Raw genomic sequence first — 15,334 nt, 5'->3', positions numbered from 1 at the left:
ACAGCACAGAAGATGTTGCCACTTTATAGGAACTAAATCTGGGATCAAATTTTGTGCCTTTGCCTGTATATATGAGAGAGTTCCAGATATATCCAGATTTGGATTTGCACAGCATAAAAGACTTGATCCCAAACCGTGCCCTCTTGGACGCTATGTACTGCACCCAGCTCAGTCTCCCTTTATATGACATCAAACTTTCATCCACACTAATGTCCCTTTCTGGCACATAGCAGGTTTTGAAGTTGTTGATAATCATTTTATAAACCTCCCAAATTTTTTTTAGCTTGGGGGAAGGATGGGTGGTCTCATCAAAATCATCATTGTTGGTAAAATGTAAAAATTTCATGATCAGAGCAAATCAATATTCAGGCATAACCGTGCCAAAAAAAGGGGTGGCATGCAGTTTGTTGGTGGACCAGTACCACTTCTGCAGGGGTTTCCCCACCACCCCCTGGAGAATAACAAGGCCCAGAAAAAGCCAAATATCTTTTTGGGTGACTGGTTCCCATTTCCGGGTTCTGGACAAGCTTGCATGTGGAGCAGCCAGCTGTTGCGCTGCATATCTGTTTGTCTCTTCAACTATTTTCTGAATGACTTTGCCATTCAGAAATAGCTCCAGGTAGGCCAGTGGGTTGTGCTCACAGTGCACCTTCAGGCCAGGCACCCCAGTTAATGGAAACCTAGGGGGCGCAGGCTGGGCCTGACGGGTGTCAATCGCACACCAGGTACGCACATCACTAACCTCCATAGAATCACTTTCACTTGTGGTCTCGGTCTCAGACTCCGATGAGAGGTCTCCAGGAGCTCCATCACTATCAGTGGACTCCACAACTGACTCCAGATCGTTCTCGCTGTCTGTGAACTGTTCCAACACATCTTGGGTGGATAGATGCCTTCTGGAGCATGAAGCCATAGCAGGGGTCAGGCAGGCGGTGATGTCCGGGTCCAGGCAGAGGTCAGGGCAGGCGGCAGGCAGAGATGTCGGAGTCCAGGCAGAGGTCAAAGCAGACAGCAGACGGTCAAAATTAGGCGAAGATCAGCAAAGGTAAGAGAAGACACAGTGTTACACACTAGCCATCCAGGGAATAACTGGTAATTTTTAAAACTTTGTGTATTTATTTGTGTTTGTTTTGTAATATTTTGTATTTGATTGGATACGGGCGTTTGTATCCAATCCAATACAAAATATGAACTTGAATTTCCAAGTTATTTACTTTGTGTTTTTTTTTATTATTTTGTATTGGATTGGATACAGGAGTTTGTATTCAATCCAATACAAAATGAGAGTTTGAATTTACCAGTTACATACTTTGTATTTATTTTATATTATTTTGTATTGGATTGGATACAGGAGTTTGTGTTCAATACAATACAAAATGAGAGTTTGAATTTGAATTTCCGGCTGATGGGCACACGCGCCGACGACGTCATCAGGGATTGCCGAGGGACACGTACACGCTACACGAACGGAGAAGAAGAAGCCGGCGGAGAAGACAGGCAACTGACGCTGGAGAGGGAGATCGACGCTGGAGAGGGGGATCGACGCTGGAGGACGACGCTGGAGAACGACGCTGGAACAACAGAACAAGGGATGATCACAGCGGGATCAGGTCAGTGATGATATTTAACCACTGAAAAAAGTTCGGGTTTAACTATTTCTGCAATTTTTTTCACCCCCGAACCAAGGTTGGGTTCAACGGCCGGGTGGTTAAATCTTTCTGGCAGTATGAAAATTCATACTGTTTTCCATGTTTCCCTACTCGAACAATTTCATTAAAACACTTTTTTTAGGGCGGTTCTTCCACCTCCACCACCTGTTAATGTACAAGGTAGAGAAGAATTTGTAGTTGAGAAAATTCTTGACTCCAAGATATTCAGGAATAAATTGCAATATCAAGTGCAATGTGAAGGAAATGGTACTGAAGAAAATTATTGGGAACTGGAGTAGAATGTTCACGCTCCTAAATTAATAGGAGAATTAAATTTGAGATTTCCTCTCAAGCCAGGACCTAAGACGTCCAGAGACTGTCCTGGAAGGAGGGGGTACTGTCAGGATCAGCATCCGAACCCGGGGCTGCTTTTGTGTCTGACAGTAGCTCTACCCATTATGCTATCTGAAGTGCTGGATAGCTCCCTCCTGTTTTAACAGTCAAGTTTCGCTCAAAACCTGTAGTGTCATAACTCCGAACTCCTTACTCCTCCCCCTGACTTCCTATTTAAGCTCTGCCGTGAATTTCCTGTTTGCCAGATTATTGTGCTCCTGCCAGTGTCTTGCATTACTATTGCCACTGCTACTGCTGCATCGCCTCATCTGCTATTTGCCTGTGTATTGACCTTTGGCTATGGATTTACCGACTACTCTTATTGCTTGCCCCTGTTAACCTGATTTACCCGGATACCAACTTTGGCTTTTTTCCTGACTACGCTTCTGTCTTGCTCCTGCATCATTACAGATGCCTGTGAACTGAACCCAGAGTATTTACTCTTTGAACCTCCTAGTTGCTACAGCAATTGGACTCAGCTTGTTCCCAGACCATGACACTGGTCTCCATTATCCTCTCTGTTGAATCAATCAAGTCCAGGAAATTACCATTGTTTATAATGAGTTTAGCAATGGCAATTTACATAATCCCTTTTTACAGGCCCTCTTTTGTGTTTAGAGGAGGGCTCTGTATGTTGGCATAGTACTACAGAGATATTTAGCTTTTGAAGATGCTATATATACATGGCCATGACTCCCCCCCCCCCCCTTCCCCCAAATATTCATGGAGATGTCATTCAAAATACTACAAAACTACTGTAATATATTTGTAATTAGTAAATAAAATATAACAACAACAATAATAGGATGGAGCTTTCTGGTCACATGACATTGGTTGCATTCTGGAAATATAGGTAAAACTATAGGACATCTGTTTACAGTTTTGTACAGTCATGAGAACATGTTGTGTGCACTGTCTGTAAAGTGCACTTTTTGTTGGTTTATATGTTATTAAATATAATATTATAAATTTATATTTTATATAAAAAAATCAATTTTATACTATGCAAGTTTTATTTGCTTTATACTGTCATGTCAAAAAGTAAGTACACCTCTTGGAAATGCTAGACTTTTTTAACAGACTTTACAAACATGCAAACATTAAATCTTAATTCAAACAGGCACAGAAAATTAGCCATGATATGAATAGATTTTTTTTTCATATTCTAAATCAACAAATATGCATATATATTTGTTATCTAGAAAAGGTAAGTACACGCCTTAGATTTACCACTTCAGATTTAAAAATTATAATAAGTAGTTTCAATTTAGGTGCCAATGATTGGGACATCCCTAGGGAGCATGCAAGCGGAAACTGTCTTATTTAAACGTCATATATCTAGAGTCTGGTGTCTCAGATATCTAATGTACGTGTCATCACAACAAGATGGAAAGAGCTCTCAGAAGCCCTTATGAAAGAAAAAGATGCCTATAAAAAGGAAGACAGAAAATTTAAATGTGTTGATGAATTGTGGCTTGATTGCAAATCACTGCTACAGCAAATTTACTCCAAGACAGGTCTGATGCTCAAATTGGTCCCCAACCTCCTCATGGTTGCCACTGTGGTGCAGTTCTTCTTCTAGGAGAGGAGGAAAAGTAACCGCATGGCCATAATGTAAATCCCTGCAGCTGCAACAGCATGCACAAACGTGCACAACTATGAGTTCTGCATTATATCCTTGATGAGGAGTTGAAGTCCTAAAAAAGATCTTTTACCACAATAATTTTCAAAAGCATACAAATAAAGAACCACACAAACCTTGTAACTGAAGAAATTTTACAATAATAGGTTCACTGTGTCAGAGAGGGTAGGTATTCATTTCTTCAAATGCTAAAGGCATCAATAAAAGCTCTCTAGGCCAGGGTGTACTTATTTTTCCCACAGTACATTGTTACATCTATTGATATTATTGTTTAATAAACAAATAAAAACAATAAAAAAATTAAAAGGCACATTTCTTATGTTTTAACAAAGTATATAAAATTTGTATTTGATTGCACCATCAAAGGGTACAGTTTTTAAAAACTTTTTGAATGAGTTGTTTGTTTTTACTGTAAACTGCAACTATTTTGAGCACAGTTTGAGTTTACAGTTATATATAAAATAAATTCAAAAATGAAAGTAGCCAACAAAAACAGATCATACTCCAGATTGCATTTTCCTACTGCATTTTAGGTTTTACAGGATTTCAAATTTATTCACACACAAAACACAGCACATTTAAGCTATCTCCTGAATAAATAAAAAAAAGGTAATCATTTAAATATAGACAAATCTCCTGGGTACATCACAACATTTTCTCATACTTTATAGAACTGCATTGGTACCATTAATGTAAGTGTCTTATTTCCACCCTGAACTTTAACTCCTTGCTGGATTCTGCATAATGTACAATACAACTGAGAACAGAGTAATTAGAATGATACATTTATAATGGCACATTATAAAAACCAGTGGCGATTTAGCAAATGTGTGTGTATTCTAAACTACTTTTAGCATAAAGATTCCCAGATTACACAGCATCCAATACTCATAGACGTTGTAAAGCAAGCTTGTTTGAACAAGGATGATACATTTCACACAGCATCATGATCTCAATCCCATTTGGCACAGTTGTGACAACAAAAACACACAATAGGATGCCAATAATAAATATTTAAAGTCACAAAGCCAGATGTTTTATACCTCCTATTGCATCTGATTTTACCATTATTCAAATTTAAAACATGTTTATGAGTTCTGATCAATAGGTACAGCCTAAGATCAGGTTTTAATAATCTCGCTCAGTGGCACATGCCAAAAATGATAACAATTTAGATCAATTCTGAGGAGTTCATACAACTGATTTTCAAAACAATTTAAAATAAATATGCTGCAAGGTTGGCATCATCCATTTTTATAGGTTCTTACAGCAAGGTATTGTTTAAATTACTTTATCCAATTGATCTTTCTAAATACAGAACAGGCTGAGAAATTTTAATTTGTTGGTATAGTATAAATGGATAACTTTTGGTCAATGGTAACAAAGCCATGACTGTGAAGCTCCTGAATCCAAAAACAGCCATACAGATGGTATATATACTGCGTTCTTTAGGCAAAATTGTGTTTGTGTTGACCCTCCTAAATGAATGGCACAGAGAACAACAAGAACAAGATTTCTGCAAAAAAAAAAAAAAAAAGAAAAAAAGAAACATTAAAAAATGAAATGAAACATTAAAGACAAAAAAACACCTAATGTAACTGGCTCTTTTCTTTACTTGAAATCAAGATGCTTTTAGTCATACAAAAGAGGTGTAAAACATGGTTAAGATTCAAACTTATTTTGTGAATCTGAAAATTTCAAGCTTCATCTGCAAGTGTTTTACAGTGGTAAGTAGCAAATTAGCTTTTAAAAAGCAAGCTCTTCAGCATGGGTGCAGTGCTGCAATGGCTGGCAGTTAAAATAGAATAACAAATAAATAGTTATAAATAACAAATCTGATAGGAAGGTCATCACTGCTAAGCTCTGGCATTTTTGATTTGGCTAATAAATAAAAACATTAAGCAGGCAGGTGTTTTTGAAACAAAGTCTTTTTGCTCCAGATACCATCTACAGCAAAAGGTACACTGACTAATTAAATGCCTTAAGAGCCTAACCATCAAGTTCACTTCTCGATGTCCAATTCACCAGAAAAAAAACATGGCTTTGTATAGAATGTCCTGTCATCTTTCTTCAAGGACCTTTGAGTAGGATGATGAGTGCATAGCTCATAATGAACTACACATACAACACATATTGCCCGAGTCTAATGACTGTCAACTATTTTTCCTTTTTGGCCTAAACTACAATTCTGACATTAAACAGGGTCTATAAAGCCCTTATATCATCTGAAATGAAGAAAAGTGGCTCTTCTGCACATGTCTCGGTTTCACTTGTTTGTATCCCATTTGTGTAAGTTGAGGTTGTTATTGGCTTTATTCAGTTCTTCATTAAGTCTCCATTTTCTTTCCACTATTCCACATCATGTCACAGGCAGCAGCATCAGGATGAGCAAGAAGTGCCCTTGACTAAAATCAGATTCACCAAGCCCCTTTGGCATAGTTCAAAAAGTGCCCTCGGTAAATTTATTGCCCCAATAATGTTGCCTGGAAACAAAAGTATAGAGAAGCACAGGAGTCAAAACACAAAAAAACATAAAGATATAGTAAAATGTTCAAGATTGTGTTGGTATTATACAAATAATTTCAGGTAGAACTGAAGAACAAAAACTTTTTTTTTTCTGTGAAGATTTCATTGTTGTCTAGAGCCCTTGGTAAATGTTTACCTCTTCCTGTGCTGGACAACAGTGAGAGAAAGCACCTCAACAGGCATACAGGCAGCAAAACCTTACAGGAGTTGTAGACCTTCCTCACTGATTAAATTATCATGGAGGCTCAGTGGCATGCCCTCTTCCTTTGGCCTATTGGCAGCACACCATGAGCACTAATTGTATGTTGCATGAGTTTGTATGTTATTCTCCTGTTTGCTTTGGGTTCCCGTTTCATCCCTCCCACCTATAACTAATGACCTCCGAGATTGTGAGCCCATCCAAGGAACAGTTAGTGACATGACTATGGTCTGACTTTACTAGCAATTCTACAATAGCTCAAAATTCAGCTTGTTTGACTTAATCACCTACATGCTAAAGACATATTTCTGCCCTTGATCTTGCTATATTACCTTCTTGGGTCTCTGATTCTTAATTGTTTCATCTTTTCATGTCATCTCACCTTAAAAACTCCAATAACATCTGCTTATCAGGTTGATTGTTGTGGTGTATTATTTGATATAGCACTCATATTCAAACTACCAATGAAACCTACCATTGAACTGACAGGCTTCATTCCAGTCCATCCAGAACTTTGATGCCTGACTCATCTAATTTTCTGCTCATTTCTCTAATGCTGCTCCTCTCAGTCAGTCCCTTTACTGGCTGTCACGCTTGGGGAGACAGGGCCACTAGGGGGCGTTACGGCTTGCATGGCAGTGTTGTGAGCCCTGAGAAGCAGAGTCTAAGCAATAACCAGGTCTTCTCCAAAGCCTCTAGTGGTGAGGATATTGCGCTGTCAGTTACTGCCAAGTTGTTGTCCTTGGGCACACCATGGTAGGCAGGATGATACACAGTACCAAATCATTAAGCAAAATAATTGTCAAGGAAGGCCGGGGTCAAGGCAGGCAGCAAGCAAGAGAGGTCAGGTCACAAGCCATGGGTCAAATACCAGGGATCCAGGAAATAGACACCGGTGACACAGGGGCCACCACAGACGCAGGAACACAGAATATACCAGAAGCAACAAGAGGCATAAGTGACACAGGGAACACTGTGACACAGGGAACAGTAGAGGGAAATTGGCTGGGAAACAACAGACTGGATAACAAGGGGTTAACACAGGAACTGGATAGGGCAAGCACTGAATTAGCCAACAGATTTACAGGAAATGCTCAGCAATGGTAGGGAGCTTGGCTGTGTTTGAGGTAGCTAAATAGCCAAGAATGATTAAGAGGCTATTTCCTGATTGGCTCGCGGAATGGGTGAAACTAATAAAACTTGGAAAAGCAGGCACGCCCAGGGTCAGAACTGCCCGATGCGCAGAAGAGAGGCAGCTGCACTTTAGTGAGGAAGAGGTAAGTGTGACACTGGTTGTCTATCACACAAAGATTGAAGTCAAGAATCTAACTCTACCTCCTTACTGTCTGGCTCCCCCAAACATTAGCGAAAATACCTGCATTAGCATCCACTGAATGACTGGCAAAAGTATTTCTCCATACAATCAAGGAAAACCTAGGCTTAAAAATTAACTGGAAAAAGTCCTGTACTAATTAATTAGTAATTAAAAATTTCCCTGTTGTATGTCTACTTTTGTGTAATGTATACTTGAACTCCTTTGAAAAAGAAGATGTTTAAAAAGAAAAAAAGAAAATCTACCAGCAGCTGTTGGTTAAAGAAGTTACAAAAGGTCTGATTTATTAAAGCTTTCCAAGGCTGGAGAGGATACACTTTTTTCAGTGAAGCTGGTTGATCCAGCAAACATGGAATAGATTTATTTGCTATTTGTTAGCAAATGTTTTCAATCCTGGACCAGATACATTACAGGGTTTTTGGATCACCCAGCTTTACTGATTAATTTAAATTGCTCCGTTTAAGATGGGAAATAAACTCTCCTGCATCAACGTTACATACAGTTTTTCTACAACACCAGCAACTCACCACATTATCATTGTATTAACAGGAATAGGTTCTGACTGAGACATTTTCTGCTCGCTGGCTGTTGGAGGGACTTCCTAAAATAAAAATTAAAGTTATTTTATTATACCAAATAATAAATGCTAAATAAGTTATGTAGAGGGCGAGCCAGCACTTTTTGTAATACTCTATAGTGCCTTAGTCGACCCAAAACACAGAATGCAGAATTCAAGTCAGCCATAGCTCTAGTCACAGCTCATGAAGGGTTCCTTTAAACAAACTGCTTCAAAAATTAGGAGCGGTTTTAAGAGTCTCTATCCATTAGCACATATTAACACCACTACATATATTTTTGCCAGGGGCAAGAAAAAAGTGTATAAGCTCAGGGTCACAAGCAGCAAAGCTAAAAAAAATATGACCTGACATAAGAAAACTAAATACATGCTACATATTATGTAAAATGTAGAATTCATGAATCAGTCTTCAGCCAATGGTTAATGCTGGTAGTGGTTTAATTGTACTAGGAGTGTTTTTAGGAGTGTGGTCCAGTAAAATGCATGCAAACCGTCATCAAATGATATTAAAGTTTAAGAGAAAAACTGTAAATGGAAACGTAATCTCAAGCTTTCTCAAGCTTAGAGACACTGCCAAAGGATTTGTATTTCTATCTAATTGGTCCTAAGACCAATATTCAGCCTGTGACTGAACTTAAAGAATCATTTAATATCATAGCATGTCTAACAGTTATAGCTGGTTATGAGCGTCACTTCAATAAGGTGGCCACTGAATGTATTGAAAGTTAACAATGAGATTGCATTCTTCTGATTTCTGTCAAATAAACCCCTAAAAAAACAATACAATTTTCATTCAAAGAGAGACAACAAATATATATTCATAACTTCAATCTTTATATTATATTACAGTTTTTGCAGTCTGCAGTTAATTTCCAGTACCTTCAGATTGCATCTTGCGTAGCTGCACAGCAGGTGAGGTAATAGAGGAGACAGCGGCAGTCCGGAAGTTTGCTGGTAACATCTCAGCAGAATCTGGGCTCACCCCTCTAAGGTCCTTTTCACGGAACATCTTTCTCCATGAAGGAGAACGACTGAATGTTTTGGCACTATCCTATTGTAAAAAAAAGCACACAGGCAATGTCAGAGTAAACATTTGCTTAGACTATGCACCAGAATTTTTTAACATATTCTGTACAAAGAGTAAGCCACAACGTGGAGTATTTGCTCCACCTCCTGCCTGCTGCCATGACACCTTGCAAACCTCCCATTCAATACCACACTTGATGCAATTGTTGCTGACTTAGCAGTAAAAGATTAAGAAATAACCTCAAGTACCACCTAAACCTAACAATACAGTCACTGTTCCTATCTAAGACTTTTTCCAGGGTTTCTGTGTGCCAGATGACCTAACAGAGACTATGCATTTTGCTTTCAGTTCATTTATTGCGATTTGTTTATAGAGACCTTGCCCTGTAATGGAATAGCATTTTGTTTTCGGGGCTGGGTATTAGCAAAGTGGGGACATTTGAAGATAAGGACTAACTGAAAGGTAACTAAGTTACTCTTCTTTTATAGAAGGGTGTTTATTTAATTTTTTCTTCACATATCTGATTTTGTTGCTTTAAATAGAAGGAAGTTTAAATATTAGCAATAATACCAAGAAACTAAAAAAATAGTTATTTTTAAAACTGAAGCACATGCTACCACAGGATAAATGAATAGGTAAATAATCGTAAGTATCAAATCAAACCAATAGGGCATCTTAAGTAAGGCACTTTTAGTTTTTCAAATAATTTGCAAAAAAGTATGTTTATTCATCTTCGTAGACCATCTGCATTTTGGCTACTTTTGTCACACACGTTAGTCAATTCAAATTACTGTGCATTAAACATACTTTGCTTTTTGGCTTTGTTGCGGAAGCATGGTATCTTACATGTGAAATTACCTGAATATTCGGGCCAACTTATGTCCCCTATTCACCTCTTGCAACACTTACTCTCAACCCTTGTTTCCCGCAAGGATTCAAACACCCCAATTGTTTTTGATGGTGGTCCATGTGGGGCTTTCATAATATCAAGAGACTAACTACAAGCTGCGGTGTACGCTCTTTTGCTCTTCTACAACAGTTACTATGTTCAATCTGCCCTTGGCTTTGCAGTCTACCCCAGGATACCACATCTTTTGAACGAATATGTCATGAAAACCCATTAGGTAAGGACAATTCCTTCACAATTTTAATTATAATAACTCCTTGCTTTCAAATACAACCACTCATTCTCTCATCTACATTGCCTGGTCGGAATCCAATATTGGTCGAAAATAAGATTAATTTCAATGGCAAAAGATTTGGGAAATAGCAGCACAAACATATCTTTTGCTGAAGCCAATTAAAAAGTCCTACTCCACTGGTAAAATGAACCACAACAGTTGGCCAAGTTTCAACCTAGTGCCTCCAACCTGTGCTTTAGAGGCTGCTGGTCAATTGGTCCACTTTACCATATATGGTGGCAATGCCCCAAGATCAAACAATTCTGGACTGGATTGGTTGTACTAAACACTGGATGAAACGTATTACTTTTGTATTCACAACTGCAAAACAAACTCTGGCAAAGGCATGGTGGTTGGACTCCCTAACGGTAGCCCAAGTTAAAAGTAAAATTATGTGGTACTTCATCAATGAAAAAATAGTGGCTAGACTTTATAATAGAATGAAGTCTTTTCCCAAAACCTGGTCCCCATGGATAAACTTATATCTCCTAAGTGACTTTAACAACCCTCTATTCAATATACAATCACGGGAGGGTGCTCCTTTATGGGAACAAATGTTAGCTTTGTGAGGTGCGTGACCAGCAGGACTGTACGATCTTCCATACCCTTCCTACTTTTCCTGTTCCTCTTGTATGTATGTTCTATCTCATTTCTGAACCCTATTTTTCCCCCTAGTCTTTTATCCCTTTCACTAATATGCCTAGTAAAATGGGCCTCTTCCCTTCATATTTGTCTTCTAGCCACACAATTTTGTAAACACTTCAAAACTGGAATAATTGATAAAACAAATACTTGGTTTTTAAAATTATAAATATATATATTTTATATATATAAATTATATATATATATTTTCATTGAAGACATGTATGATAAATATTGTTACGTTTCATGTATACATGTGATACTGGGCTATCTATGTGTACTATGTTTGTTATAACAGTTGTTTCATATACTCTCATTGTATTTTGATGAAATAAATAAAAATATTTAAAAACAAGAAATTCCCAACCTCAATGAAAGTGATTATTCTCATACTCTGTTTCTATTCCCTGCACTCCAATCCTCCCCTCTTTTTTTGTTATTCCTCTTCTTTTCCTCCTCCCACTCTAACATCGCCCCTCTCTCTTCTCTCCCTGCCTATTTACCTCTCACTACCATTGTTCTTTCCTATTTTTATGTTCTTCCTATTTTTTTCTCTACTTTCCCTCTCTTGTCTAGACAGCTACACTCTATTTGTTATTGTTATATGATATTTACTCATGCACTGATTTATTAAGGTTCTCCAAGGCTGGAGAATGTAAACTATCATGTGTGAACCTGGGTTATCCAGCAAACCTGAAATGGATCTGTTCCAGGATTGAAAACATTTGCCAGATAAAATCAAATGGTTTTGTGAACTACATCCCAGGTTTGCAGGATCACCCAGGTTTTGCCATGACAGTCTTTCTTCCTCAGTTTTGGTGAGCCTTAATAAATCAGGCCTGCTGTACTTATGTTACATACTCAATACTAAACCCTGTACTCTATACACTATGTTTTATGTTTCATAGAGTTGACCATTAATAAGTAATTTTCCTCCTTCTTCGATCCTCTCCCATGCGACTGCAGAGATGTTCTCCGTCGGTGACGTTGGTGCATGCGTCGGTTTGTGCGGGAGCCGCGGCGGGAAATTCAAATAATGTATTGTATCAAATAATGTTAATGTATTGGATTCAATACAAAATAACTAAATAATTATATTATGCATATAATACATGCTTCTGTACATGTATATTACAGGTTTTACTATTTTTTCATTTTTTTAACAGATTTTTGTGTTTTTCTATTTAAAGTTTAATAATTAATTTATTAAATATTGGACATATTTCGGTGAGTTATGCCTAAGAATAATAAGCCTACAATGTAAAATAAATTTCCATCCAAAAAAATGTAAGGCTTTTTGCGTTAAAATACGGACAGAATTAGAACACTAGGGGGGTTAAGGATATTTTGTAGGTACTAGGGATGTATCAGTGACACTTCTGCTGATGTAATCTAGCTGTGTAAATATTTCCTGTAGCTCAGTATGCACACAGCAGAGCTTATTTCTACATTTTATACCAAGGTGCCCCAGGTCTTTTAGTTACCAAGTCATGCTCACATTTTGTCATATTGTATGACTCTTTAGTTTTAAATCCAACCAATGTATTTGTTATTGGTATAGTTACCATCTAAATATTGTTATTACTATGTAAATAGTGTTATATTTAATTTCTATTAGGAGTTGTCAATAACCTGCTCTCTCAGTACCTTTCCCATGTATTGACAGTAAAAAAAAAAAGTTCTGGGGAGCTAGAAAATCTCCTTCTAACTTGACCCCAATGTTCAGGTTTATGTGCTGCCAAACATGGATCCCATTAAAGTCAATGAGAGAGGCAAATTTAACCAACATTAACTAAATACAGCTCAGTATAAAGATAAAACAAGTGTTCCTTATCCTGCCTCCTATATTGGATAAGGGTAGCACCCTCTTTCCTTTTGAAAATCAAATGGTAAAGAAAGAGAAAGTAGGGTTTTTTCTGTGGCAAATACTATAAAATTTTACTAAAAACAGACAATAACAAGTAATACCAACAATAGAAACTCTTTTATGAGTGATGTCTTGTCCTGTTCACATCATGGGAAACAAGATGCTCAAACTAGCAAAAGGAAACCCTAAATTATTACAAATACGCTGTCTCTGAGCCCGAAGCGTTTCACCAACTGGCTTCTTCAGGGGATGTGTGGAGGCTGTTTACATAACTGTATGTCAAAAGTAATACAGCAATGGTGTTCAAAACATAATATAGGTAAGTACACATGATAAATAAAATATAAACAGAACTAATTAACACATAAGAAATAAAATCGCATATGTTAAGACTGAGTTGCTTCTGATTAAACATTGCATATATATACACATGTAGTGAGGGTCAGTGAATCTCATCAAGCTTATATGATGTGTTAGATTGATTATTAAATCTTGTAATTAGTTATGTGAGAATAAAATATGCACTGAACTGATAAGATATATTTTATTGTGGATAATGAAACGGATGTAATGTTAATATGAATAAGAAAAAGTTAGAGAGACATTATTAAAGGGACTTACTATACCTCGGTCAATCTTCTTCTTGGAGAAAAAAAAATAATCACTTAGGGATAAAGGGTATTCCAAGCAAAATCTGTAAGGATTATCCCAGGTTAGTATCAGAATGTCAGATGGATATATTAGCAAGTGCTAGATTTCATTTAAAGTATAGAAGGATCGATTTGCCTGGACAAGGAGTTCCTTGTGGTTCTGCTCCCAGGTTTCTACTGCTCCAGTGTGTGCGTTCTGTTCTTGATCTATCCGTGTACTGACAAACTTGCTTGTTTCCTGACAACACCTGATTGCTGCCTGTCCTGACCTTTGGCTTGTTTGACTATTCTTTGGCTCTCGCTCTGGCACTACGTTTCTGTTCCTGCTAGTTAGCAGTCACTTGCCTTGGCGGGCACAGGACCGCAACCTGGCACCAACTCGCCGCTCACCAACCTCACCGGTAGAGGATCTGGAGAAGACCAAGCTACTGCCTAGACCCTGTGCACCTCTCCACCCACTGGGTTGGTGACACAGAGGGTCCACTTCTTAGCCCTGTGGAGCTGTGACAGTTTGTCCAGGCCATGGACCCCGTTGACATTCTATTGCCTGATTCCACGCAGGACCTTTGAGAGCGGATTCAAAAGCAGGAGTCTCAAATGAGTTTCAAATTAAAGTCTTGGCTTTTCCCTGGAGATGCAATGAACGTATGAATGAGATCTAATCTGCCAAGAACCAGCCTCCTACCTCTGCGAATGCAACGCCAACCCCTGTACCTGAGACTCCTGTACTCACTACAGTTCCAGCCACCATGCCGCCTTACTCTGGGCTTCGGATTCCTACTCCCCCTCGCTACTCCGCTGACCCCAAGCTCTGTTGTGGATTTGTTGACCAATGCCAAATTCAGTTTAAATTGCAGTCCCGAAACATTCCCACAGAACAAACCAAGGTTGCTTTCTTCATTTCCTTGTTGTGCGGAAAGGCCCTTGCTTGGGCTTCGCCCCTCTGGAAGAAGGGCGATTCTATCCTGAAAGACTTCAATGCTTTTCTACAGACCTTCCGCACCTTGATGAACCTGGCTGGGCCTGTTCTGCAGCCTCAGAAATCTTGGGCCTACATCAAGCCTCTCCCTCTGTAGGCCAATATGTAGTGAAATTCAGAACCTCTGTTACTGTACTGTGCTGGGGAAGGCCATTACAGGCACAATTGTCCATTGAAGGCCCCAAACGCCAGTGCCTAGGGAAACGGGGGGGGGAGGACTCCTTGGACAAACCTATTTTCTCTTCACCATCTAAACTACTTTTTCCAGACTTTTCCTGTCTGGATCTCATTTGATAAACACCATTTCTGGACCCAAGCTTTTTTAGACTCGAGCGCTGCTGGAAACTTCAACCAACAATAAATCTCTGATTATAAAGTCCCTGTGGTGCCCCTATCCAAGCCTTTGGTGGTCTCTGTGGTTAATGGTACTTGACTACTTGCCACCGTGCAACTCTTCATGAAATTTGGGGCCCTGCACACTGAGGCCATTTCCTTGTTGGTGGTTCTCAAAATCATTCATTCATTCAGTTTTGTTGGGGTTGCCATGGTTACGCATACATGCCCCCGTCATTGGCCCTGATTCATCAAGCAAAATCGGAAGCTTGCTCGCGCATTCGTATTCGCGATCCGAAATCGTAAGCCGTCGCGCAATTCAGCAACTGAATGAGC

The 15,334-nt window shown here is 38.7% G+C and overlaps 1 protein-coding gene across 12 annotated transcripts in view; it reads right to left on the bottom strand.

Annotated features, from left to right (window-relative positions):
* Positions 1–4,193: 4,193 nt before the first annotated feature.
* PPFIA3 (PTPRF interacting protein alpha 3) overlaps positions 4,194–15,334 on the bottom strand; it is a 511,511-nt gene continuing 500,370 nt past the window's right edge. For 7 of the 12 annotated variants that reach the window (XM_072427382.1, XM_072427379.1, XM_072427378.1 and 4 more), the window contains 3 exons: positions 9,199–9,370; positions 8,270–8,343; positions 4,194–6,167 (listed from right to left, as the gene is read on the bottom strand). In XM_072427382.1, the coding sequence (XP_072283483.1) occupies positions 8,285–8,343; positions 9,199–9,370 (231 nt within the window). In that variant the 3' untranslated portion in view covers positions 4,194–6,167; positions 8,270–8,284. Of the gene's footprint in view, positions 6,168–8,269; positions 8,344–9,198; positions 9,371–15,334 lie in introns of those variants that run through there. The other 5 variants (XR_011922901.1, XM_072427381.1, XM_072427377.1 and 2 more) reach the window with 4 other exon arrangements.

Source organism: Pyxicephalus adspersus, chromosome 11 (assembly GCF_032062135.1).
Source record: "Pyxicephalus adspersus chromosome 11, UCB_Pads_2.0, whole genome shotgun sequence".
Lineage (NCBI taxonomy): Eukaryota > Metazoa > Chordata > Amphibia > Anura > Pyxicephalidae > Pyxicephalus > Pyxicephalus adspersus.
Note: the sequence above shows the minus strand (reverse complement) of the source record. Positions and strands in the feature narration are given on the sequence as shown.